We start from the raw sequence: 24,618 nt of genomic DNA on the forward strand, positions 1-24,618 counted from the left end.
GTGTAGCCCAGGTTAGACCCAAACTCTCTGTCCTCTTGCCTCGGTCTCTGCATGCTGGGACGGCAGGTGCCTGCCAGTTCCCTAACTCAGGTATTGAGCAAGTGCTGCCAATCCACCCCCCAAGGCAAACACTGAACCAGGAAGGTGGGCATACCTTGATGAACAAAGGACACCATCTTTTCTTTTTACTGGGGTGAGGACCAGCCACGCCATAGAGGGGGTGGGCAAGCTGGTGCGTCCTGGGTGAGGACCCAGAGGTCCCTGTTCACAGGGGCAAATGCTTGGGAAAAGAAAACCAAGGGGGGCTCAGAGGGCCAGCAAGCTACAAATAGCAAGTAGACATGTCATGTCTAGAAGTCCCCTTTACTAAAACAATTCTTTCGTTTTTCTGTTATTGTTTTGTTTTTTTGAGGCGGGTCTCACTGTATGGCCCAACCATCTGAACTTGTGGCAATCCTCTTGCCTCTGTCTCTCAAGTCTTGAGAAAATAGCTGTGAGCCACTGAGCCCCGACTTCGCAGCTGTTTTTAGATAAAAGGGACAGGCACACTAATGTACAGTAACTTAGCCATGAAAAAAATTAACTGAAAGAGTAGACAAAGCCTCACGCATGTGCTGAGAAGAAGTCTACACAGGCAGACCCACACTTGCTGAGTGTGACCCTAGTGGTGTCTGGCTTTCCGTCCAGCCTTGTGGACAGAGCTGGGTTGGGTGAACCCAAGGAAAGATGACTTTTTTTAAAAAGATGTTTTTACTTTTGTACTGTTTTGTCTTTTGACAGGATTTCACCTGCCACCCAGGATGTCTTCAGATGCACACGCCTCAGTCCTCCTGTCTCAGCTTTCCAAGTGCGGGGGGGTGGAAATGGGGTTACAGATGGAAGGCGCCACACCAGGGTAAGGTGTTTTTAAAAAACAGTCGTACTAGGATCAGTCAAAATGTTTTTAAACAAACTACTTTCTAACTGAACTCAGAATTTAATGCCTGTTAATCTTTGTTCTTTGCAGTCTGCTGCATTTCCAAGAAAAGACTTCTGGGTTGGGGAAGCTACCTCCACTTGAAGGTCGATGTTTTCGTTATAATGCTGTACTGGGGGATGTCACAGAAGGGGAGGGGGGCAGCTCCAAGGCTCAGGAAACATTCAGAAATCCCCCAGTTCTCAGGTGGTCTAAAAAAAGCAGACAGAATCTGGGAATTCCATACAGAGTTCCCAGGTGACTTTCGAGGCCCTGTCCTCACACAGGTGGTACAGCCTGCTAGACAGTGGCTGGCCGTGAGAACTACCCGCTGTTCCCACCCAAAGAGAGGTGGCTTCTCGAACCTTGTTTTTCTCTCAAGTCTGATTCTGCTGGAAAAACACCCAAAGCCATGGGTCAGATGGCCCCAGCCCAGGCAGCACCTGCTTTGAGAGGGCCGGAAGTCAAGCTGAGCGGAGGAGGAACCACTCTGTGTTTAAACCAGGGCCCCCGAGGGACCTGGCTGGATTCCCCAAGTGGGCAATGGGGCATGTGCCCACCAAGGGCCTCTGGGCCGCATTCTGCAGTGGGGAAACTGGTCCAGGCCCTGTTTAAAAGGGAGTTGCTTCCGACCTTGTGATAAATAGGAAGAGAGATGCTGTAAGGCACAGCTCTTTAAGACAGCTAATGGCATCCTGTCCTGGGATCCGTCCCCTCGTCCCTTCCTCTAGTGCCTTTCTCCTCCCCTCCAGTTTTATTGCTGTCCAGTCCCATAAAGGAGGCTGCGGTAAAGCAGTAGGCAGAATTGATTTTCGGATTACAAAACTTGGTTGTGAGTCTTGGCCACTTTTGTTGACCTTGCTGGGCTTTGAGTAAAGGGGCTAAGACTACCCGCTTACTCCCCCCAAACCTCAGACACATAGAAGGGCTGGAGAGATGGCTCAATGGTTAAGAGCACTGACTGCTCTTCCAAAGGACCCGAGTTCAATTTCCAGCATCCACATAGTGATTCACAACTGTCTGTACCTCCCTTCCAGTTCTAGGGAACCTGATACTCTCCCCCTGAAAAAAGACTAAGTCATGTAGATGAGGGGGTGCTCCACAAAACTTTTGAGAACATCTTGAGAGATGTTCAGAGATGATTTATCTGCTGTGCTCAGGAGCCCCTTTTGGCTCTTGTTCTGTTTCTTGGCTTATACAAACTTGGCATGTTTTAGAATTCATAGGATGATACAAACTTCTCATGTTTATAAATAGAAAAGTAGACAAACTTAATTATTTTACCTGACTTTAAAAATACAAAATCAAACCGGGCATGGTGGCACACACCTTTAATCCCAGCACTCGGGAGTCAGAGGTAGGCGGATCTCTGTGAGTCCAAGGCCAGTTTTGATCTTGGCAAGTTCCAGACCAGCCAGGAATGTATCATGAGACCTTGTCTCAAAAAACCAGCCAAACAAACACAGTTGGCTGGGGAGATGCCTTGGGTAGCAAGTTCTGGCCGCATAAACACAAAGGCTTTCGTTCGGTTTCTAGAACTCAAGTACAAAACTTTGGCACAGCAGGGTATGCTTGTTATCTTAGTGCCGGGGAGGCAGGGATGGCAGCTGCGTGGGGCTGGAGACCAGCCAGGTTAGCCCAGTCTATGAACTCCAGGTCAGTCAGAGGCCCTGTCACACAAATTCATGAAGTATTCCACATTTTTCTGAATGAGAAATATCCAGCATTCTGGCTAAGCTCTTTCTTCAATTTTTTTCAGACAGTTCTCAATATATTGCCAAGGCTGGCCTTGAACTCAAGAATTCTTCCTCAACCTGGGTAGCTGGGGTGGATAGGCGTGAGTCATCAGGCTTGTGGTGGATAGGATTTATGATTATCGTGTTACAGATAAAGCAACAGCAATCTTAGATGTTCCTTACACTCACGATTATGACCTAGCTAGGTTTCCACTGCCCGTGTCACTTCTAGGTGTCCAGGGACTCACACGACAGACTGAGTGACACCATGAGAGGCAGTGAACACTCCAAGTAGGGCTCCTCTGTGAAAACCAAGGAAGTCACTGTCCTGTGAAGGTGTCTGCTCAAGGGGGTACCTCCTGCCCAAATAATTTTTTTTCAACAAAAAAAAAAAAAAAAAAAAAAAAATCAAGGCCCAGGAAGCCCCTGCTCCTGAAATGGGATAGTCTTTCAGTAAAGTCAAGGCCTCCCCTGAACCAGGGAAGCCCCAAGCAGGGGGAGATCCTACTTAGAGCAGTACTTAAAACTCCTTTACTGACTGACTGCCTGGTCCCTGGTAGAGGTGGGGGACAGAATTAGCCCTAGTATGCAAAACAACAGGAAAGCAAGGGCTTCAGGTCAGTGCCGGAGATGGCAGATGGCAAAACAAGCCAGTTCCCTCTGGCAGCCCAGACCCAGGAGGCTCATCAAGGCCCACCTCAACCAGCCTGGCCCACAGGTCAGGGTCACTTTGTGACAGGGATTCTGACCTGAAGCCCCAGGCATGTGTGCCTCACCCACCTGTCCCGCCCAGAATTCCTGTGGGAGCTGTTGTCTTTCCCATATCCTGGCAGTTGCCCAGGGTAAAGATTCACCTGCTTGAATCTGCAGCAGGGTCGGCAAGGATGTGTTAATAGAGCTTGGAAGGGAGACTTGGCTCGTCCAGCTGAACTGCCCTCAGCTCACCAGATGCTTAAGGGGTTCCCTGTTACTCTCACAGCTGGTAGGTGAGGACCTGATTTGTAAGGTCTTAGAGGCTGATGCAGGGGGCAGAGGGTAAGGATGCTTTCTTTCTCTGTGATACTGGGATCACCCTGACCAAAAGCCCTCAACAGTCACCATTCAAATTCCCTTTAGGAATCAATCTCTCTCCTAAGACAGGGTTTCTCGTGTAGCTCTAGCTATCCTGGAATTCAATCTCTAGATCAGGTTGGCCTTGAACTCACAGAGGTCCAAGCACTAGTTCTGGGATAAAGGCGTAAAGGCGTGCACCACCACACCCCTAGCAGGAATCAATCTCTCTCTCTCTCTCTCTCTCTCTCTCTCTCTCTCTCTCTTTCTGGTTCAATGGACAGTAGCGTGAAGGTGACCCTGCTCAGCAGAAGGGCAGGTTGGATTCTCTTTCTCCAGCACCTGTTCCGGGGTAGGGGTGTGACTGTGGACCCCAGCTGGGCCTTCAGAGAGAAGGGTGGGGAGACTAGGGCAGTCACTCCCCCCACCCCCCGCAGTTTCATAAGGCCATAGGTACCACATTCAGATGCCACCGTAGCTCCCAGAACCACGCCCACCCACCCCTTTCCTAGAGATGGATGTCATGAAGGCCACTGTTGTCAGAACACTGTTTATTCCACAGGAGGATGGGCTGTAAGCTAAGTGGTCCTTGGAATGGGAGAAATGACATTCTCGCCCTTCTGGTACCAGTGGGGACCATAGTCCTTCCTGGGCACTGCAGGAAGCTAGTCTGCTCTGAGTCCATGTGCAGGTTCCCACAAGTCTCTGTTTTCTGTCCCAAACACGAGGACAGATTCTGCATAGTACTTAAGTCCAATCTATCCCCAGATAACTCCGCACTCCATGTCACTGCCCTATTGTCCTTCTACCCCCGGCCTTTCAGCAAGAGCTGGGGACCAGGGGCTAAAGAGAGAGGTGACTTGGTGGTCCAGCTTCAGATGCTGGCTGAAGATCCAGGAAGGAAAGGATGGGCTGTGAGCCAGGCAATTTGGAAGCAGCAAGGCCCAAGAGCTGGGCAGGATGAGGGTGGCCCTCACTCCTGGCCTGGGTGTTCGCCGACAGACCACTTTACCTCCCCCGTTCGAAGAGTCACTATGTCTTCGTAGGTGGCTGTCTGGTCAATGTTCAAGCCCTAGAAAGATGAATTGGAGCTCAGGTCTGGGCCATATTCTAACCATGCCAAAAGAGGGGGACCACTGCAGCTCAGAGCTGCTAGGTGACACTGTCCCTTACCTCGTAGGTATGATCTTCCTCCATCCCTGCCTTGCTGTCATCCTGTGGGAGGGACAGGAAGGGTGGAAGAATATAGTTTTGAGTGTTAGGGTCCTCCATCCATGTACCCTGATGGGCCAGGGATGCGGGTCTGGGTGGGGGATGGGAAGAAGGAGTCTCCAAGAACCAATGAATGAATGAACAGTAAGCCAGTGGAAAGGACTTGGGGTGGGGCCTTCTTGAGAGAGCAGCCACAGAGTCTGAGAAGATGGAGACTCTGCCTGGGTCTTGTCTGCCCTGTGCCCACCTCCCAGCCTTCCCAAGGATCCCAAGTTCCTCTGGGCACCTTGTCTAGTAGCAAGAAGATGGGTACGATGATGAAGAGAATGATTAGGAGGGTCTGGATCATAATGATGCCGTCTTTCAGGGTGTTCCGCCGCTTCAGCTGTTCCAAGGTGCTGAATCCTGGGGCAGGGAGACAGGGCATACATAACGCTGGAACTGGAGGATAACCATAGAGACTGTTTGGACCCCCTCAGGGCCAACTGCCCAGTAGCTATCCTGGGAACTCCAGGGCCATGGTCACTTCCCCTGGTAGGCAGGGGCATGGGTGTGGATGGCTACGTGAACACAAGTCTACCTGGCACACACCTAGGACTTTAAGTTCTGAGCCACAGCTCCAAGCATCCTCTGAGTCTCTGCTGCATTGCTGCTTGCAGAAGTAGATACCATTGTCCTCAAACTGGATGTTTTGGATGGTGAGGATGTGGGTAGAGCCATTGTCGAACTTTGAGATGTGTCCCTCTTCTTCGGACAGCTCCTGGGGTGTCTCTTTCTCTTGTTTTCGGAACCAGGTCATGGTGGTGGAGTCTGAGTAACAGTAAAACTTCACCACGGAGCCCCGCTTTTTGGCTATGTACCTCGGGTACAGCTTGATCTCGGAACAAGAGCTTCCTGCGGACATCAAGGCAAGGTTCAAAATTCGGCTGATTGTCTTCCTGTTTTCCAACCTAGCCCACCGTGGAAGACACTAGCCCAGTTTAGCCTGCTTCCCATGTCAGGAGCATTAGGCTTACGAGGCAGTGTGAAGGCAGAGGTGTGGGAAAGTAAGCCATGTTGAGAGGCCACACACCAAGCCTCTGTTCCACACCTCTTCCTGCTCAAACCTCTGCCCACTAGTCGTCCCTTAAGAAGGATTCTGGAACCTTCCCATTGCATTCACGTCCACTGTAACAGCTAGATCCCAGACCTCATCTGCAAAGAAGCCTTTTTGGCCTCGTTGGTTACTTCAGCTCTTTCCTCTAAACTTTTCTACACTCACCCCAGATCCTGAAGGACTCCCCACCGTCTCCAGGGTGATAAAGGTTGAATCCTTAGCCTGTCACCCGAGACCCTTCTCCCATACCCTCTTGACCCTTCTCATGGACTCATGCTTCTTAGTGTCTAGGCCTGCGGGGTTTGTGGGGTCTCAACCACACAGACACAGGCCTGAGGCCTATGGAATCCTATCTCGATGTCACTCTCTTATCTCCAAGCCAGGTTTAGTTCTGACCCTCAGTGGCCAAGACTGGAGCGTACTAGCCTGATGAGGGGTAACAGCCATCCAGAAGTGGGGCCTCCATGAGAGGCCTTATGGAGGTGTAGGGGAGCTCCAGGGCAAAGATATGGGACCACAGTGGCTAATGTGAAGTGATGGTTGAGGCGACTAACCTTGGAGATTCTGTGACAGGTCACTGTTTGTCACCGCTGGTACCGGCTCACCTGGAGGGTGAGAGGAAGTGGGCAGGGCTAGGTCAGGCCTCTCTACCCTCAGTTGATTGCCCCACCCTTACCCCCTCCACGTTCCCAGAGCCACTTCCTCCTTCCAGAACTATAGCTTCAAGCCCCTTAGTTCTCCCTGTCCCTGTACAAGAGAGGCAGAAATAAGGTAGGGTATTGGAAGCCCCACTCCCAGCTCCCTTCTGCTTTTGCCCCTCAGGCTGGCCTAGAGCTTCTGCAGATAAAGAGAAGAAAGCCACACAGGGAGGGCTTGACCAGTCTTTCAAAAGGAGGATCATTCCTGGAACATGCTGTCTTCCAGGTTACGGAACCAGCCTTTCTCATGCCATGTCCCCAAGGCTTAGCTGGGAACCACATGCTGTCCCTCTTCCTCCTGGGCCCGGCTGGTTCCTCCAGGTCACAACTGCCAACGATATTAGCCCCTTGCACCCAGTTCAACCTGAAAGCCTCCAGACTGGAGAGGAGCTGGGCCCTCAGGCCCTGAGCCTCCCATTAAGACCCACGAGCTGGGCATAGGACAGTCAGAGCGAGGCAGACAAGAAGCAGAAAGCAAAAGGCAGGAGGTTGAGCAAGCAAGAAACTGAGCTGAGACACGGAACAAACCGATAGGCCCATCTCAAAGCCAGCAGGCCTGTGGTCTGTCGCATATGCCGTACCTGAACAAAGCAGCAGCAGGAACAACAGCCAGTGGCAGGGCATGGAAGATGGCACCAGTGTGGCCATGGTCAGCGCTCCGTCTCTGAGTCCAGGCCTGTCACCACTTAGGAGGTTTTGGGAGAAACATGTAACTGTATGTCAGCCTGGGCTGCAGCCTGCCTACTCTCCACCTCTTCCCCGTTAGGCCCCTTCCTGCCATGCAAATTGAGACCCAGGGGAGGTACCATTCCTCTAGGGACCCTAAGGGAGGGAGGCCCCATCAGCTGGTCTGCTGGGACTTGAAGGTGGCCCTGCCTGGACAACACAACTTGGGGTTCTGAGAAACAGTAGAAACCCTGGGAGGGGAAGGGAGCTCCTGAATCTTCCAGGGATAGCCTGTGTTTCTTTTTCTCTCTACTCCACTGAGGGGGACGGGGAATGTTGGTCATCTCCTGGGCCCGCTACCTCTATTGTGGTAGCCTTGCTCAGGAAGGGGAGAGCTTGGTGTATTTAACTAAACACCTCTATATCAATCTTCTATATCAGTGGTTCTCGCATATTTATTTGTGCTGCTATTACATAACAGTAATTTTGCTGCCGTGAGGTAGCATCAGAAGTATGTTTTTCAATGCACAGGTTGAGAACTGCCGCTTAAATGAATCTGACCTTGCACCCTCTGCCCTGGACAGCCTTTATCCTGTAGAAGGAGGCACACTGAGGAAGGACAGTGCAGGGGACAGACTCACGCCAGACTTCTGGAGAGATCCAGAGTAGAGCCTGAAACCGCGTTAAAAGTTGACCATGGGAAGGGAGCCACAGAGGTTCTTGTGCAAAAGTCTGCCAACCGGTAGGGAAGGGTACAGCCTAGGGCCTCGGCAGTACCCTCCTCTCCTTGTATATGACTATGCTGTGGGTTGCCAAAGGGGCTGGACTTAAGCAGAAACCACTCAGGGAAAACCCGCCACTTAACCGTCACGGTGGAGGGAGCTTTTCCAGGGAATTCTGTGGGATACTGAGGTCAATGAGGGTTGTATGTAACTCTGGGGGTGCCGAACGGGGGATGAGGCTGAGACAGGCGAACCCTCTGGTTCTGTAGGCTCTTTGGTTCTGTCGTGACAGCTAGCATGACCACAGGGCCCACAGCATTCAGGAACTCCTTTGAGTTTAGCTTTGTGTCCTGGCCTCAGGGTCTGTGCAACCTTTAGCAGCCCCACCCCCTTGGTGTCTTGTGTCTCCTCCTAGCGGTTTCTTTTTCTGTCTTGTCTCCTGATCCCAGCCAAGACAGACAGATGCTAAATCTCTGGCAGCCGCTTTACGTCTCGCTGTCCCCACAGCCCACAAGCAGCCTGTGTGGCTGACCCGATTGCTCACATTTGGAGAATAGCTACCCCTTTCTTCCGGCACCAGGGTTGGAAGGTGGCAGCGGGGGACAGGGGTGTCTGGGCACTCCTACCTCAGTTCTGAGCCTGTACCTCATTTGACAGGGTGAGGGTCAGCTAATGACAGAGTATAGTAGGCCAGGGTCCTGAGTTATGGAAATTGGAGGTAAGAGGGTTAAATTTTTGTCTGAGAAACAATTCATTCTGGGCAGCCCCGCATGTTTTCAATTCTTTCCAGATGTTCCCAATGGAAAAAAAATAATTCTCTGAAAAGGTGTCGGATGTTCAGCTCACAGAAGAAACAGCACTAGAAAAAGAATGTCGCCTAAGGTCGGCATGGGGCTCATGGGCCCTCCCCTGGCAGTGAGTCAAAGTCCAGGATCCCACCTCTTAGTAGACTCCACCTTGAGGTTCTAGTGATGGAAGCCTTGTTTGGCTTTGGAGCCAGTGAACCTCAAAGTTGGAAGGTTTAATAGCAAAGTGTTCAGGAGTCACATATGTGTCGTCTGGGCTGTGCAGGGGCAGTGATTGCTTGGGAGGTGACTCTGAGGCTCAGGTATATGGGGGGCCGCAAGGGGTTAGCAGGGGTTGTTTGACATCAGCATCCCCCGTGGGAGGGATGTAGATGAGCCCTTTGGACTTCATTCCCATTCATGCCAGGCAGGGAGGCAGTGGGGGCCCCACCGCTGTAGGGCTATTTGTCACAGTGGGGCCGTGTTGTTCCCTTACTAGTGACCGCATCATTAAGCCTTGTGTGGGGCTTGTGACGCCCATGCCTTCTTAGAACAGGAGGCCTTGCAATCCACCCCCCCACACTCCCGCCTCTGCCCTGGGCTGTCCTAGCTACACATCCCAACATCTGGCAACCTCTCTCCTCCCCTTTCCAGGAAAACAGCATCAAAACAAGACATGGAGGACGGGAGAGGAAGAAGGTGCTTGGGCGTATGGGAAGAAGTCAGGGACTCCAGGATGGGAGAGGTTAGGAACTGTGTAGGAGAAGAAAGAACTCAAACCTCTCCCTTTCTTGCCTCAGTATCCTGGGCCTGCAGATCTTAGTTACCGGGAGGAGCGGCTGGTGAAGGAGAAGTCAGGTTCATTACTAGGCATGCTAGCCAAAGTCCCTCACCTAGGAGCACTTAAAAATGCTTCTGGGCAACTGTGACAGTCTCTGCAGGCGCCCTTGGCCCACAAAGGCTCTGGATAAGATGGATCATGGCCCATGAAGCAGCTTCCCAGCCTGATCTACCAACTGCAGGGAGACAGCACCCAGTCCTAACTCACCTCTGAGAGACCAACACCCAGTCCTCTGAGAGACCAAGCCTTCTCATCTGTATGAAATAGAAACAATCCAAGTAGCCCATTCTCCATAAGGTGGCCGTGCCCACCCGAAGCTGCCCTGCATCCTTGGCTGTGGGTGAGCGTGTGTGAGCACTCCACCACCAAGAGTGGAGTGGGGAGGGAGAATAAGCTCCTGCTATCTACACTCCCCGCTTGATGTTTTTCCTTTCTTCTTCTCCCAGAGATCCAGGAAAGAAGGGCTGGGGGACCCTGCAATCCTTTTATCCTCGGGGCTGGGGACACCTGGATAAGCTTTGAAGAAATAAGCGAGACCTCTTCCCCAGGGGAAAAGGCACAGGAAAAAGGCACAGAAACCCCGCGGACTGGGTGAAGCCAAGCTCAGGGGAGCTCGTACTTAAAGTCAGAGGTTGCTATAGAAAATAGACTCCCATGTAATACACCCCACCATGGGCACATGAGCTGAACTTGTTTTGCAAGAAATGGTCCATGTGGCCTGGGCTCTGGTGGGGAACAAGGGCAGTCCTGAGAAGACAGCCCCTCAGAGCAGGAGCAACAACCATGAACCCTACAAATGCCTTGAGGTATGGATGAAGGGACAGGGAAGTGAAAGGGGATTCTGGAGATGGGGGCTACAGGCGCAGGGCCCCAACACATATTTGGGTGGGGCACCTGTTAGAGAAAAAGGGAGCATGGGGACAAGGCTGAGCTTCCCTTCCTGTCCTGGCTCCCAGAGGCTCTGACATCACCCGGCTTGGTGCAGTTGCTGGCTTACCCTTCTTCTTGCTTCCCTCAGCCCTCACCTGCATGGAGGTGCAGAAGGAGACCACATCCCAGAGGCACCGGGGGTGGGGGGTGGGGAGAGAGTTTATTATAAGAACTGTACAAAGAAGCTTTATCTGACAGCCTGGCTTTGGGCTGGCTCCCACCTAGACAGGGTGGTAACAGGGCTCACTCGGCAGACAGGTCCGCACGCAGCAACGGCGGACTCAGTTCGTGGCTCTTCTTTTGCAGTGATTCGAGCAGCTGGCGGAGAACACCAGACCTAACAGGTTCCTGAGACTTTGGGGGTCAAACCAGGCTGGGCCCAGGTGGGGAAGGCATGGTGGGCAGATGCTGGGCAGAGCACTACTGACTCCCGCTGGGGGAGCCTTTTAAGGGACAGCTCCCTCTACAGAAGGGACACTGAGTGGGGATGAGACCATGGTATGACAATAAGAAACAGAGAAAAGGGAAAAACGAAGCTCAGAGAAGGAAGCCAGAGGGACGACCAGGTGAGGCGGGGAGGGTTGAGTGAGCAGGGCAAGCAAGGAGTCTGGCCTGAGGTGTGCACATATATGAACACAGGCGTGTGCAACACGCCTTGTTTGGCAGGCTTTGCCATTTCCTGAGTTTTACTCAAACTGTTTATGAGAAACAAGAAGAAAAAGAAAAGGAATTTAGGCTAAGAGGGGACTCCAAGCGTAAAGTTTAGAATGTACGTTCATCCTTATTTACTCCCTTTCGGCAAAACGCTCTCTGACATTTAGGGATAGTGAGATGAACAAACCCGTGGAGAAGACACAAGCACCATCCGTTCCCTCTCTCTCTGTCACACCGACACACGTAGACACAAACACTCACAGATACATGTGTATCTGTAGACACCGTGGTTCACATACATACAGCTGTGTACGAACACATAAACTCGGGCTCTCAAGCCAGTGCGTAGTCACACAGATGGACAGGTACACACACAAGTGACCAAATCCAGAGACCCCTGAGCAAAACCCTCACTCCCTCCTCCAAGCCTGGACTCTGTTCTCTGAGAGCTGACAGAGCCTGATTCTGGTGAGTATAGCTAAAGACAGTGGCTTTCCAAGGGGTGGTGGTGGCGCATGCCTTTAATCCCAGCATTCAGGAGGCAGAGGCAGGAGGATCTCAATGAGTTTGAGGTCAGTCTGGTCTATAGAATGAGTTGCAGGACGGGCAGGACAAACCCTGTCATAAGAAGAAAAAAAGAAAGAAAGAAGAAAAGGGAGGAAGAAGGGAAGAAAGGAAGGAAGGAAGGAAGAAGAAGAAGAAAGAAAGAAAGAAAGAAAGAAAGAAAGAAAGAAAGAAAGAAAGAAAGAAAGAAAGAAAGAGAAAATAGCTTTCCATTCCAGGCAGCAGGGAGACTGAAGCCCAACCTGGTGAGCCTTCTTGACTGCCTGCTCTAGCCCCCAAATCAGCACCTCTCCTGTGAGCTCAGTCCTAACATTCTCAGGGTCACTTTGAGGAAGCAGGGAAGGACAAGGAGCAGAGAGGAGATGGGCAGAGATGAGACGAGAAGAAGGAGCTCTCTCAGGCATGACAGGGCACCAAGGAGCCCTGGGGGTCAAAGGAAGGCACAAAGAAAGGAAAAGAGGGAACAGGCAGGTTTGTCTTAGAGAGTACCAAACCTGATCACAGCCAGACCTGGGGGCTCAGGCCCAAGCGCACGAATGCAGCTGGCAGGACCCAGCCTGTACGACCCATCCATGCATCCTAGAGAAAGGGAATTCCCGAGGGGAATCCTTCCCTTGGTTCTTCCCCCAGGTGCCAGCCAGGGGAGCTATCCACCGGCCTGGATATAACTGGGTGATAGGTTTCAGAAGTCAAGTGTCCAGCCTGATACATCCAGATCCAGTGGCCAATTGGTTCTATGCAGCAATGTGTGTACCCAGGCTACTTCCCTTTTACAGGGCATTCCTGAGCTGGCTGGGGGAAGCTGTGTCTGAGTCATGGGATGGGAGCGTTGGTGAGCCCTGGGGTCAGCTATAGGTTTTTGAGGTTAAGACTTGTTTTTGTCCTGGCTAGAGCTGGGGCACTTGGGCCCTTAAGAGTAGTGCCAGCAAGGCAGCCAACCCCTCCATGATATGCTGGTTTTTCCCCAAGTAGGGAACAGCGTTCTGGTGTTCTGATCAAGAGAATGTCTGTCAGAGCAATGCAAAGATGAAATCAGGAGGCAGGGGCTTCAGCCCCATCTGAACCCTGAGCACAGTTTCCATTTCCCTCAGCCCAGGCAGCAAGCCCTGAACAGTCCCCACCTCAAAGCCCCATTCTCAGCTCTGCACGCAGCTCTCTAATGGGAGCCTCAGGTCTATGCCAGTGCTCAGACACCTAGATGCTGCTCTCTAGACGAGAGACTCTTTGACCCCTGGCCGCACAGTCTGCCCCTGTGGTGCTGATTGCGGTGGTGGTGCTGATGGTGGTGGTGCTGATGGAGGAGGAGTCTGAGTGGTGTCCAAGGAGCTGGTGGGTGTGAGCTCCATGGTGGGTCCAGCATTCCCTGTAGAACCCTTCTCCTTCTCTCCCTGGCCCTGCACACCACTGTTCTCGCTCTCAGGGCCGTACATCTTGTTCATGGTGTTGGCAAGCAATCCCTCCTTCTCGGGGGCCCCGTCTCCATTGCCATCCTGGCTGTGGCGGTACATGTAGGAGGCCTGCTTCACAGAGCGCTGAAGCAAGTGGCGGCGGTAGGCCCTCTGGATTTTGATGGCACAAACCTCCTCCTGCTTCCTCTTGAGGGTGGTGGTGATGGGCTCGTAGGAGACCTTGGAGGGGTTGGCTGCCATGAACTTTTCCTCCATGGTCTGTTTGAGGGCATCCATCTCCCCAGAGTCACCCAGTACCTCTTTGGTCAGGGCAAAGAGGATGTCCAGGCAGTGGATCTTGTCTCCTGGCACCATGGGCAGGTCTAACGTGATCAGCTTGATCTTGTTGGGCTTGGCGATCCTCAGCGGCTCCTGCAGGGTGTCCACAAAGTCGGAGAGGCGGTTGTAGTCAATGAACTGAGTGGCGTCAGGGTCGAACTTTTCCCAGGTCTCATAGAACATCTCAAAGTCGTCCTCACTGAGGGGCTCACTGCTCTCCTCAGTGGCCACGTTGAAATTCTCTAGGATGATGGCAATGTACATGTTGACCACAATGAGGAAGGAAATGATGATGTAGCTGCAGAAGAAGCAGATGCCGATGGATGGGTTGCCACAGTCACCCTTGATGTTAGTGCCTGGGTTCTCCAGCGTCGGGTCACAATCTGGGGGCCCACTGTTGAGGATGGGGTTCAGAAGCCCATCCCAGCCAGCTGACGTGGTGATCTCGAAGAGACAGATGATACTGTTGCCGAAGGTCTCGAAGTTAAACATGTCATCAATGCCCGATTCTTTCTTGACATAGGCAAAGTTGGACATGCCGAAGATGGAGTAGATGAACATAACCAGAAAGAGAAGGAGGCCGATGTTGAAGAGGGCAGGCAGTGACATCATGAGGGCGAACAACAGTGTCCGGATGCCCTTGGCCCCACGGATCAGACGCAAGACACGCCCGATCCGTGCCAAGCGGATCACACGGAACAACGTGGGCGACACGAAATATTTCTGTATCAAGTCAGAAAGCGCGAGGCCTACAGAGAGAAACAGAGGCTGGGTCAGGGCACTGGGGGGCCTGGAGGGCTGGGGGGCCTGGCCTAGTGTGTGCAACCCTCTGAGTAGGCCCCAGGGGGTTACTTTGTCCTGACAGTTGCAGATGGGGTATATTAAAATTGATTGGAGCCCGTCCTTAAATCTGCTCGCCAATATGGCAGGTGAGAGAGAGTAGGGAGAAGAGAAGAGCTGTGTGGCTTGTTCTCATCTGTTAGGAAGGAATGAGATGGCATTGCCGTGGAAGAGTAAGGCCATAGATGTTAAGTGTACAGCCAATAACTGGTACACAGTAAACACTCCGTAAACAGTAGCTACTCACTCTCATGGTGTAGACATCCCTGCTCTCCTCTCAGTGTATAAAGATCCTGGAGCCCTTTTCTTATTTGTGTGTGTGTGTGTGTTTACATGCACATACATACTTATTTGTACATATGCATGTGTGTGAATGTGTGTGCGCGCGCGCATGCATGCACACAAGGCCAGAAGAAAACTGCCTGCCTCATTTCTGCTCAGATGCCATCTAGCTTGTTTGTTGAAAGAGGGTCTTCACTGGCCCTGAGGCCCAGTGATTAGGCTAGGCTGGCTGTCCAGTGACCAACAGGGTCCCAACTGTCTCCACTACACACATGTGCCACCACCATGCCTGGCTTCTTTACATAAATTCTGGGGATCGAACCCAGATCCTCGTGCCTTTGCAGCAAGCGCCTGACGGGCAAGTTACCACGTCAGCCCTCTCTTGTGCTTTTCGTTCAGTGTGTGACCATCCAAGTACACGTCTGCAGACAGACCCGTGTTCCTCAGGTGTTCTCACGTGTGGGCAGATGATGGGTGGCCTCTGAGCAATGGACTCCTGTGTGCACTAAAGGTGAAAGAATGACAAACACACGTGTGTGCTTGTACAGATGTGTGCATATTCCAGGGCCCTAGGAGGTCTGTGTGTGTGAGGTGTGGTCCTGCCAGCTCACCCACGATGGACAAGATGACAACCACGAAGTCGAAGATGTTCCAGCCAATGGTGAAGTAGTAGTGGCGCAGCGCGAACATCTTGAGCACACACTCCCCTGTGAAGATGATGATGAAGACCATGTTGATGTTGTACAGGATGTCCACCTTGAGCTGGCTCTGGTCGTCCGTCTCCACCATCATGGTAACCATGTTAAGGCAGATGAGGATCATGATGGAGATGTCAAACACCTGCTTTGTCACGAAGTCATACACCATGCCCTGGATCTTGTTCTGCAGTGGGACAGCAGGGGCACAGGTGACATGGGGTGGGGGGATACGGCCAAGACCCAGGTAGGGTGGGTATGAGCAGGAGGTGCAGGGTGACACAGGGTGACACAGGGTGACACAGGGTGACACAGGGTGACACAGGGTGACACAGCAGTGACCTGGGGAGGAGGAGGGGCAGGGAGCAGGTGTAGAGTGTAGTAATGATGTGTACCGCAGGAGAGAAGGGCCTAGGGACACATCATTCTCTGTGTGTCGGGTGTCTGTGCTCATCAGCCCCCACCTTAGGACCCTTCCTCCCTAAAGCTCCTCAGTCATCTCTACTCCTCTTCTTCAGTCATTGCTTGCTGGGCTGTGTGATGTAGATGGAGCTGTGGGGCAGCTTCCCGCCACCCAGGAGGGCTCCGGGCCACCAGCTAGCTTTACCCCAAATAATTACATGGAAACTGTATTCTTTTAAACACTATCTGGCCCATTAGCTCTAGCCTCTTACTGGCTAACTCTCACATCTTGATTAACCCATTTCTATTAATGTGTGTAGCACCACAAGGTGGTAGCTTACCAGGAAGATCTTAACCTCCATCCATCTTGGAGAGGAGAACTATAGCATCTGCCTCATTGTCTTCTTCCCAGCATTCAGTTCTGTCTACTCCGCCTACCTAATTTTCTGTCCTATCAAAGGGCCAAGGCAGTTTTCTTTATTAACCAATGAAAGTAACACATAGACAGATGACCCTCCTCCATCAGTGTGACATCCACCTCCTGCTCCTTCCTGGGGCCCCTGTCTCCCAGGCCAGAGGCCTCACTTGAGAAAGTGGGTGGACACTGGGAAGCTGTGGGGCACTAGATGAAGGGTAACCTATAACAGGAGCCTAGAGACATCCACTGTTTTGGCGCACAGAGCCTTTGTGGCATTGTAAGAAGGGGCCCAGAGCCTGGTACCTGAGGGCGGGGGATGGGCTTCTGGGGCTTCTTGGAGCCCAGCTTCTTCATGGCATTGTAGTACTTCTTCTGCTCCTCTGTCATGAAGATGTCTTTCCCTCCAAAGTATAGTAGGACAGAGACAGTAAGACTGGGAGGGTCCCTTTCCCTGCTCCCAGGACCCCCTACCTCAGGCACTACCTTGAAGGTGGACTTTACCCCTTAAGAAGTGTCTGGTGAGAAGCCAGAAGCTCTGGGGGTGGCAGAGGTGGAGGGGTGGGGAAGGGGGAAACTGTATCTAGAGAAGGGTGGATGAGCAGAAGACGGAGGAACGGGAGGGTTTCAGGCCAGTTTCCCAGCTTCAAGCTAAGTTCCACCACTGCCTCAGCAATGAGTCCTTAGCTTGCATCTAGTTAATCTTATTTATTGTTGTTGAGACAGGGTCTCTATAGCACAGGATCGCCTCAAATACACTATGTAGCCCAGGCTAGCCTACAACTCGCAAACTTACTGTCTCAGATCACTTAGTGCTGACATTCCAGGTGTGTGTCACCATGTCTGGCTCTACATCCACCTCATTTTATATATTAGGAAAACGAAGCTCAAGGGGCCAAGCCATGGCTCAGTCCCCTAGTGGGATTTAGATCCATGCTCGCTGCCCTGGGCATTCAGGTCAGTGACTGCTCAGGGCTGTTCAGGAAAGAATAAGAAGACAGGGTGGGGCGGGGTCCCTCTGGAGAGGGCCAGATACTCATCTTCTTCTTCTGTTGGTTGAAGTTGTCAATGATGACCCCGATGAAGAGGTTGAGTGTGAAGAAGGAGCCAAAGATGATGAAGATGACAAAGTAAAGGTACATGTAGATGTTCACCTCATAGTCTGGCTGCTCCTCCTTCTGCAGGGCGAGGGACACGCGTGCAGTTTCTCTTTGTTCCCCAAAGTACAGTCAACAGGACTCCCCTCCTCCCCAGGCTCCTGGGCTACCAATGAGCTAAGGTGGTCAGTGGAGGTGGTGGGGTGAGAGCGAGGATGGCAGAATGGACCACTGTCAGCACTCTTCATCAACCCGGGGACCCAACTCACCTCCCGGGAGTCCACAGCCGCATACATGATATCCATCCAACCCTTGAAAGTGGCCTGAGAGATCATGGCAGGTCATGAGGGAGGGGCTCTCCTATACACCACCATTCATATCTCCCTCCCTTCCCCAACCAAGCCCTCTCTAAAGATCACCTGCCAGGACCCCAGTGGGCAGCATCAAACAGACTAGAGAGGGATAAACACGACCTCCGGGTCCCTTGGCATTTCAAAAGGAGCTGGCCGCCTCTAACTACGAACAATAATGGGTTCTGATATGATGAGGGACAGCTAAGCACATCTACCCAGTTCTGAGAAGGCTCCATAGGTGCCACTCACCACCTGAAGGAGGGACAGATAGCCCAGACCCACGTTGTCATAGTTGACCTTAACGTTCATCCATCGGACCTGGCCCGTGTGCATGAGGCTTTCACACTCGGACTTATTGTTGACCACAGAGATATCGAACCTCTCGGAGGTGGTGGTGTTGACGCAGTAGTAGAACTTGCCAGCGAACAAGTTGACCCCCATGATGCTGAAGATAAGCCAGAAGATGAGGCAGACGAGGAGGACGTTCATGATGGAGGGGATGGCTCCCAGGAGGGCGTTCACCACCACCTAGGGACCAGGGTGGTGGTAGGGGTCATTGCTAGAGCCCCTCCCAGTCGGGAGACCAGGCAGAGCATCTTAGCCAGTCCTAGTGGGAGAGGAGTCTGCTAGGGGATTTGGGTATAGGGGTAAAGGGTTGGGGGAGGAGTTAGAGACCTGCTCCTCTAGAGGGACTCTCTGCTTGGCTGAAGCCATCAAGGCAGAGTGGGGGTGCCAGTCTTCTCTGGAAGCTGCCAGGTCACGGGTCACAAGGCAGGAGACAAACACTGCCTTCTTAGCCCCCATAGGAAATTCAGCCCACATGACCTGGCTTGGCTCACTGCATCAGTGAAAGACACAGAAAGGGCACAAAAAAAGAAGCCACCAAGGCCTTCAGAGCAATGGAATCAGGGTCAACTCCCTGTCCCTTACCAGTCTTGGCCATACAGACTTATCAAACTGTTTCAGTCTTGGCTGAATCTGAGAACCGTTCCTCCTGTTGCCACCCCCACCCCTTTTAAAATGTTTTTGAGATAGGGTCTCCTGTACCCTAGGCTGGACTTGAACTTGTGTAGCTGAGGAGACCCTTGAGCTGTTGTTCCTACTACCACCTCCTGAGTGCTGGGATTAGGAGTGTGTGCCACCACACCTAATGTATGAAATTCAGGGGATTGTCCCCAGGGTTGTGTGCATGCTGGGTGACCACTCTGCCAACCAGCCACACCCTAGCCTGATCAGTTCCCCTTTAATACGAGTTATCTCATGGTCTCTATACAGAGCTGGTGGCAGGAGTTGGGGATGCTCTGTTTCTTCAGCCACTCAGTCGGCCATGAGCGGGTTATTTCTTCAGTGGACAGAGGTCCCCAGCACCACGATTGGGGGCCCAGCCTTGGGCCAGCATCTGAGGTCAGAGCACTTAGGCTAAGCTTGCTGCTTCTCTGGAATGAGTCTTATTCCCAGCAGATCTCTGACGGAAGTCCTGCTGATCTTGCCCAGACTCTGTGTTCACCTGTCACTTCTGTTCTCACAGGTCTTTGGGGATCGTCTCTGAAGCCCAAGGCATGGCTCCATGCTCAGGAGCGGACAGGCTCAGAGCTGAAGCAGAAGGACTTGCTCACGTGTTCCTGTTACAGGACCCTGGGCCCCCCCAGTCTGAGGTGGAGAGACCCATAAACCCACAGGCCTACCTTCCTTCCTCTTGCCTCACGCCTTCCAGGCCACGGCGGCAGCCTCTGCTGCCCTCTAGTGGTGGCAGGGATAAGTTAACTGTCTTCTAGCGCTTGGGGGTGAGAATGGGGTTTCCTTGGAGATGGGTGACAGCCCTACACTCCAGCCATCAACATTTGAGCCTTTTGCCTGACCCTGGGTGACTGACATATTACTATGTACCTTGTAACCTTGCCCTGTGGGTGGCTTCTCCCATGCCCTGAGCCCTCCTCAGCGTTCCCCATACTCACCCTCATGCCCTCAAATCGAGAGAGCGCCCTCAGGGGACGCAAGGCCCGCAGTGTGCGCAGGGATTTGATGGGCCCCAGCTCAGAGTAGCCCAGCCAGTTGGCCACCAGGCTGATAATGGAGACCTGTGGGAAGTGTGTGTTCAGAAGGTGCAGGGGCCCTGGCTTTCCTCCACCCTGGGAGAGGGAAACACAAATTTCTGTTTGTCTGCTTTAGATCCTATCCCTGGTAGATAATCCTGCCTCACGGAAAGGGTAGCCTTGTGGCCTCTTGCACCCCTAGAGCCTGGGCCCCCCTTAATGATGCCACCTATGACAGGAAATGGGAAAGATAGTATCCATTTCCCATGGTCCCGTATGCCTATCAAAGAACATATGAAAACCCTGCCTCTACACTAGCAGAGACCATAAGGCCCCGGGCCTGGGTTATAGCATCCGGGAAGCAAGAGTCCAGTCTATAGGAAGCAGTGCTGACCTGGGGGCCTGACTCTCTGTGAATTTGGAGAGGTTACCTCCCAGAGCCTGGGTTCCCTAAAGGCCTTTGTATCTGGCACTATAACCAGACCCGGGCAACTCACATCCACGATGAGGAAATCGAGCCAACACCAGGCGTTGGTGAAATACACCTTGAAACCGTAGGCCACCCACTTGAGCAGCATCTCCAGGATGAAGATGTAGGTGAAGACCTTGTCAGCGTATTCCAGGATAGTCCGGATGACTCGCCTTTGCTCAATGTATATGTCTTCGAAGGCCTGTTGACACCAGTGTAACCCACAAAGGCCAGGGCTCAGAAGCTGGGGGCAGCAAGCTCTAATCTCCCATCCTGCCTGCTGCCACTGGCTCCCAGGGGTAGGTAGATTGGGAGGAAGATTGGGATACCCCTGGGAATTTTCTAGCCCCTAGCCTGTCCCTGGGAGGGGCAAACTTCCCGGTAGGGAAGGAGTTTTATTTCGCAGCCATCTGTTAGGGGGTCCACAGTGATAAATCAGCTTTGTATACCTTTAACTCCAAATTCCCAGGGCCCACCATCCACATACCTCCCCACTGGCTGAGAGGATAGTCTACAAAACAAAGGACCCTATCTTCTACTTTAGAAACTAATGCTGGGCTGGGGAGATGCCTCTGTTGTCCTGTAGGCATAAGGGCTGGAATTCAGATTCCCAGAACCTATCAAAGCAAGATGGAAGTGGCAGCTTGCTTACAATCCCAGTTCTCAGGAGACGGAGACAGGAGATCCCTGCAACAAGATGCCTAGCTACCCTAGCTCAAACAGTGAGGTCTGAGTTCAGTGGGAGACCCTGCCGCAATGCAAACAGTGGAGAAAGCTGAGAAAGACACCTACCATCTACCTCCCGCCTCGACATGCATGCACACAAACACACATACAAATATGCATACATACACACGAGAGAGAGAGAGAGAGAGAGAGAGAGAGAGAGAGAATGTCTTCTAGAACATCTCCCAAAAATATAGGTAAGTCCCCCTTTAGATCCCCTTGGAAGTGTCCTGTTTGCGTGCATCCATCCTTGGGGAGCAAGGCACCTGCCTCTGCTCCCACATGTCCCCAGGGAGGGTACCTACCAGGGCTCCACTGCTGAGCAAGATCATGAAGACAATGAAGGTCTCAAACCAGTTGTGCTCGACAATCTTGAAGCAGGCCCGGCGCAGCGTCCACCACATTTTCCCACGGCCCTGGGAGATGTCCACATAGAGGCAGGGGCAGCGTTGCACGCAGGCTGGGAAGCAGAGTGGTGCATGTCATGGGCCACGGGGTGTTTCAGAAGGCACCTTCCCATCCTCCGTCACGCTGCTCCGAGACCAGGGCCCCACCCCTCCCCACAACTGGCTCCACCTGGCTCACACTGGGGGCTCAGGTACGCTTTCTGCAGCCCATGCCATCCATGTGTCCGCTGCTGCTAAGATGGACACAGGAGGGGAAGATCACAGGAAGGGAAGATGCTTCACGAGCAAGCTCAGGGTGCCAGCTGCCCCGCGCTTCCCCCATGTCGCCCAGCCTAGGCGCTTGGTAGAAACGCTTCTCGGGCTTGGGTGTTGGCTCCCAGGTGAGGCAAGCTGAACAAGACTGTTGCCCTCCTCTGGCCTGGGTGTGGGGTGGGTCTGTCGATGGCCCTCACCTTCAGTGAAGCATTCCTCAGGCAGCTCCCCCTCAGGGTTCTCCTCAGCCTGCTCCTCACGGTCCTCTTCAGGGGGCTTGTAGTCAGCCGTGCTGCAGACGGAGGAGTTCCCATCGTAGAGGGGCTGTGGTGGCTTCTGTGGGGACCACAGGGCACGTGATTCCTGGATCCCAAGAGAGCCCCTTATTCTCCCAATAGGTGGGGTGGTATGGGAGACCAGAGGGAAAGGAGAGGAGAGTGGAGCAGGTTTCATTCATTCATCTATCAATTCATCCATCCATCCATTCATTCATCCACCCACCCATCCATTCATTCATCCATTCATTCATTTACTCAGCCCTTGCAAATCTAGCACTGCAAAAGCACCCTAGTGACAAGGATGTCCTCAGTTCTGTCCTCATGGCCCCTTCATGAGGATAGGGGATAGGCTAAGGTTGCTTGATGGGGGCCCAGCCAGTGAGGTCCTAGGAGGTATGCGGATATATGAAGGGGGTCAGCAGAAGAGAGGCCTGGAGGTGCTTTTAAAGGGCCAAGGGTAAGAACTAGAGCCAAGATAGATCTGGGCTGCCACAGCTGCAGAGAGCAGGCACACAGCGCCCCCGGAGTCCAAGCCTTTCCACCCTCAGGGTCTGTTTGGCTGAGAGATCCAGAAGGGATGGAAAATTCTCCCCTGCCAAGACTCCAGTGTGGCGCCAGGGGAATCTGATCACCGTGGGGGCAGGGTGTGGGGGCTGGAGCTCTCTCTGGCCTCGCTAGGCCTCCTTCAACCTCCTAGTGCGGCCAGGCCAGATTCTCGGCTGGCTCCATGCTTCACAGAAACTCTTTATGGTGAAATCTCTAAAGAGAAAGATGAATTGGGCAGCTCCTTGTGTATGTGTGTGTGTGTGTGTGTGTGTGTGTGTGTATGTGTGTGTGTGTATGTTGTAGCTCTGTATCAGTGAACTAGCCAGAAAACCAAGGGTGGGCAGGTCTTGTTGCCAATTGACAGAAAGGAAAACTGAGGCTTGGAGCATTTGACCAATCAGGTCATTCACGGAACTGCTGGCCTCATCCTTGCATGTTAGCTTCCATTATGACCCTTGAAGCTCGGCTCGCTCCTCAGACCTCTTGCCTTCCCAGAGTCACAGAGGTGCCCCTCTCTAGCCTGCCCTTCCCCCACCGAGTTCCTCATACCGAGGTCGAGGTTGGTGCCATGTTTCCTGGGGTATTTATAGCACAGCAGGCATTCAAGCCCCCAGTAAGTCAACATGCCACATACTGGCGTGTACTGGGGGTTGGGATAAGGAGTCAAGAGGCATTATAGATGCCCCTGCCAGGCCCAGGGTTGAAGGGTGGGGTGGATAATGTCCCTTCCATCACGTTTTCATCCTTTTCCTACTAGGACTGCAGGAAGGGTAATAGGCTCTGACAGGGTCCCCTAGACTCTGAGGGTGACCCCCACCTGTGTCTCAGTAACCCCCTAAGCCCCCAAAGAGAGAGCCAGGAGGAGCAAGCTATCTTAGGCCAGCAGGGCTGAGTGGATCAGGCTCTGCCTTGTTCTTGTCTCCAGACTCCCACTGGGGTCTCTTGCTCCAGTCCTTAGATCCCTGGCCTGGACCTGGTACCCTGCCCTACACTAGGAAGTCTGGAACAGCCCCAGAGGAATTCTATGTAAACATAAGGGACTGTGCCAGTTTCAGCCAGCAGGGGTCCTTGGGGCTATAGATCAGATCTGAACCTACTTGGGGCAGAGACTTGGTAGGGCCTTTGAGCCCAGGGGGCCTATTTAAGAGAGAGCTGTTGGAGCCAGGCATGGTGGTGTATGCCTTTAATTCCATCACTTGGGAGACAGGGGTGGATCTCTGTGAGTTTGAGGCCAACCTGGTCCACAGAATAAGTTCCAGGGTAAAAAGCTGAAGAGAGAGAGAGAGAGAGAGAGAGAGAGAGAGAGAGAGAGAGAGAGAGAGAGAGAGAAGGAGGGAGAAAAAGAGAGAGCTCTTGGGTCCCCAGTGGTGGAGCTGAAGTGCCACAGAGAGCATCTGTCCAAGAATGCCACCCGGTGGCAGGAAGGGCCCAGGAAGAGCTTTGGCTTGGCTCATTGTAGCAATCCTGATGCCTAAACTAAGAGTCACAGATTGCTCACTAGGTGTGAGCCAAGAACCTTTCACCGATGGAGAAACTAAGGGTCAGAAAGGTTTTATGACTTGTTTAAAGTTAAGTAAAAATTTTAAGCTGGGTCTTATTGACTGCCGACCCCTGCAGCCAGATCCTCGATGGCCTCACCTTAATGTCTTCAGGCTCCGAGAACGTGTCAGTCTCCTCCTCGGTGGGCATCTCCAGGTCGGACTCCTCGGAGGCAATGGGCACCTGGATGGTGAGGTAGGGGTTGTTGATAAAGTTGAGGTGGTCCAGCTCGATGCTGGAGCGGGGGCCATCGCTCAGGTCCACATGGTTCAGGATATGATTATCCTTCAGTTCCTTGTTCTCATCTTCTGGGGGTGGTTCCTTCTTCTCATCCTCAGGAGCACTCTCCCCCATCTCCCCAGCACCCCCGGGCTCACCGAGGGTGAGCATTATGTCCTTGGGGCTCAGGATCTTGCCGTGCAGCAGCCCCAGGAGGAAGGCTTTGGCAAAGCCGATGCCCCACTTAATGCGTCCGATGGCAATCTGCAGGTTGTTCATCTCGCCGTCTTCATCGGACGCTGCCAGGCTGTCGGCGCTGAAGGAGCTCAGCAGGAGAGCCAGGAACAGATTCAGAACCTGAAAGCCAAGGGGCAGAGGGTCTCAGGCCAGCCAGGGTCTGGGGGACACCACCTTCATCCCACATGGGGT

General features: G+C 52.8%; 2 protein-coding genes across 2 annotated transcripts in view; both read right to left on the reverse strand.

The window, feature by feature from the left end:
* Nucleotides 1-4,308: 4,308 nt before the first annotated feature.
* Cd79b (CD79b molecule) lies at nucleotides 4,309-7,442 on the reverse strand. The gene is made up of 6 exons (XM_057776147.1): nucleotides 7,329-7,442; nucleotides 6,604-6,654; nucleotides 5,545-5,847; nucleotides 5,240-5,358; nucleotides 4,915-4,956; nucleotides 4,309-4,813 (listed from the first exon to the last, which is right to left on the reverse strand). Exons 1-6 carry the CDS (start codon nucleotides 7,393-7,395, stop codon nucleotides 4,715-4,717), a joined length of 681 nt encoding a protein of 226 aa, XP_057632130.1. The 5' UTR covers nucleotides 7,396-7,442; the 3' UTR covers nucleotides 4,309-4,714.
* A 4,622-nt stretch (nucleotides 7,443-12,064) lies between these two features.
* Nucleotides 12,065-24,618, reverse strand: part of Scn4a (sodium voltage-gated channel alpha subunit 4) — a 30,980-nt gene continuing 18,426 nt past the window's right edge. Inside the window, exons 14-24 of the mRNA XM_057774360.1 lie at nucleotides 24,070-24,546; nucleotides 21,808-21,943; nucleotides 21,254-21,408; nucleotides 20,251-20,424; nucleotides 19,676-19,798; nucleotides 17,970-18,248; nucleotides 17,637-17,690; nucleotides 17,311-17,448; nucleotides 16,577-16,681; nucleotides 15,370-15,640; nucleotides 12,065-14,385 (exon numbers count right to left, since the gene is read on the reverse strand). Coding sequence (XP_057630343.1) covers nucleotides 13,118-14,385; nucleotides 15,370-15,640; nucleotides 16,577-16,681; nucleotides 17,311-17,448; nucleotides 17,637-17,690; nucleotides 17,970-18,248; nucleotides 19,676-19,798; nucleotides 20,251-20,424; nucleotides 21,254-21,408; nucleotides 21,808-21,943; nucleotides 24,070-24,546 — 3,180 coding nt within the window. The 3' untranslated portion in view covers nucleotides 12,065-13,117. The remainder of the gene's footprint in view (nucleotides 14,386-15,369; nucleotides 15,641-16,576; nucleotides 16,682-17,310; nucleotides 17,449-17,636; nucleotides 17,691-17,969; nucleotides 18,249-19,675; nucleotides 19,799-20,250; nucleotides 20,425-21,253; nucleotides 21,409-21,807; nucleotides 21,944-24,069; nucleotides 24,547-24,618) is intronic.

Source organism: Chionomys nivalis, chromosome 7 (assembly GCF_950005125.1).
Source record: "Chionomys nivalis chromosome 7, mChiNiv1.1, whole genome shotgun sequence".
NCBI lineage: Eukaryota > Metazoa > Chordata > Mammalia > Rodentia > Cricetidae > Chionomys > Chionomys nivalis.

Bases quoted from the DNA above. Each gene is read 5' to 3' on its own strand.
- Cd79b (XM_057776147.1), bottom strand. From the start codon at position 7,395: ATGGCCACACTGGTGCCATCTTCCATGCCCTGCCACTGGCTGTTGTTC. The intron at 5,848-6,603 runs GTTAGTCGCCTC...TGATGTCCGCAG, and splicing joins CCTGTCACAGAATCTCCAAG to GAAGCTCTTGTTCCGAGATC. The intron at 5,359-5,544 runs GTGTGTGCCAGG...TCCCTGCCCCAG, and splicing joins CTCAGAACTTAAAGTCCTAG to GATTCAGCACCTTGGAACAG.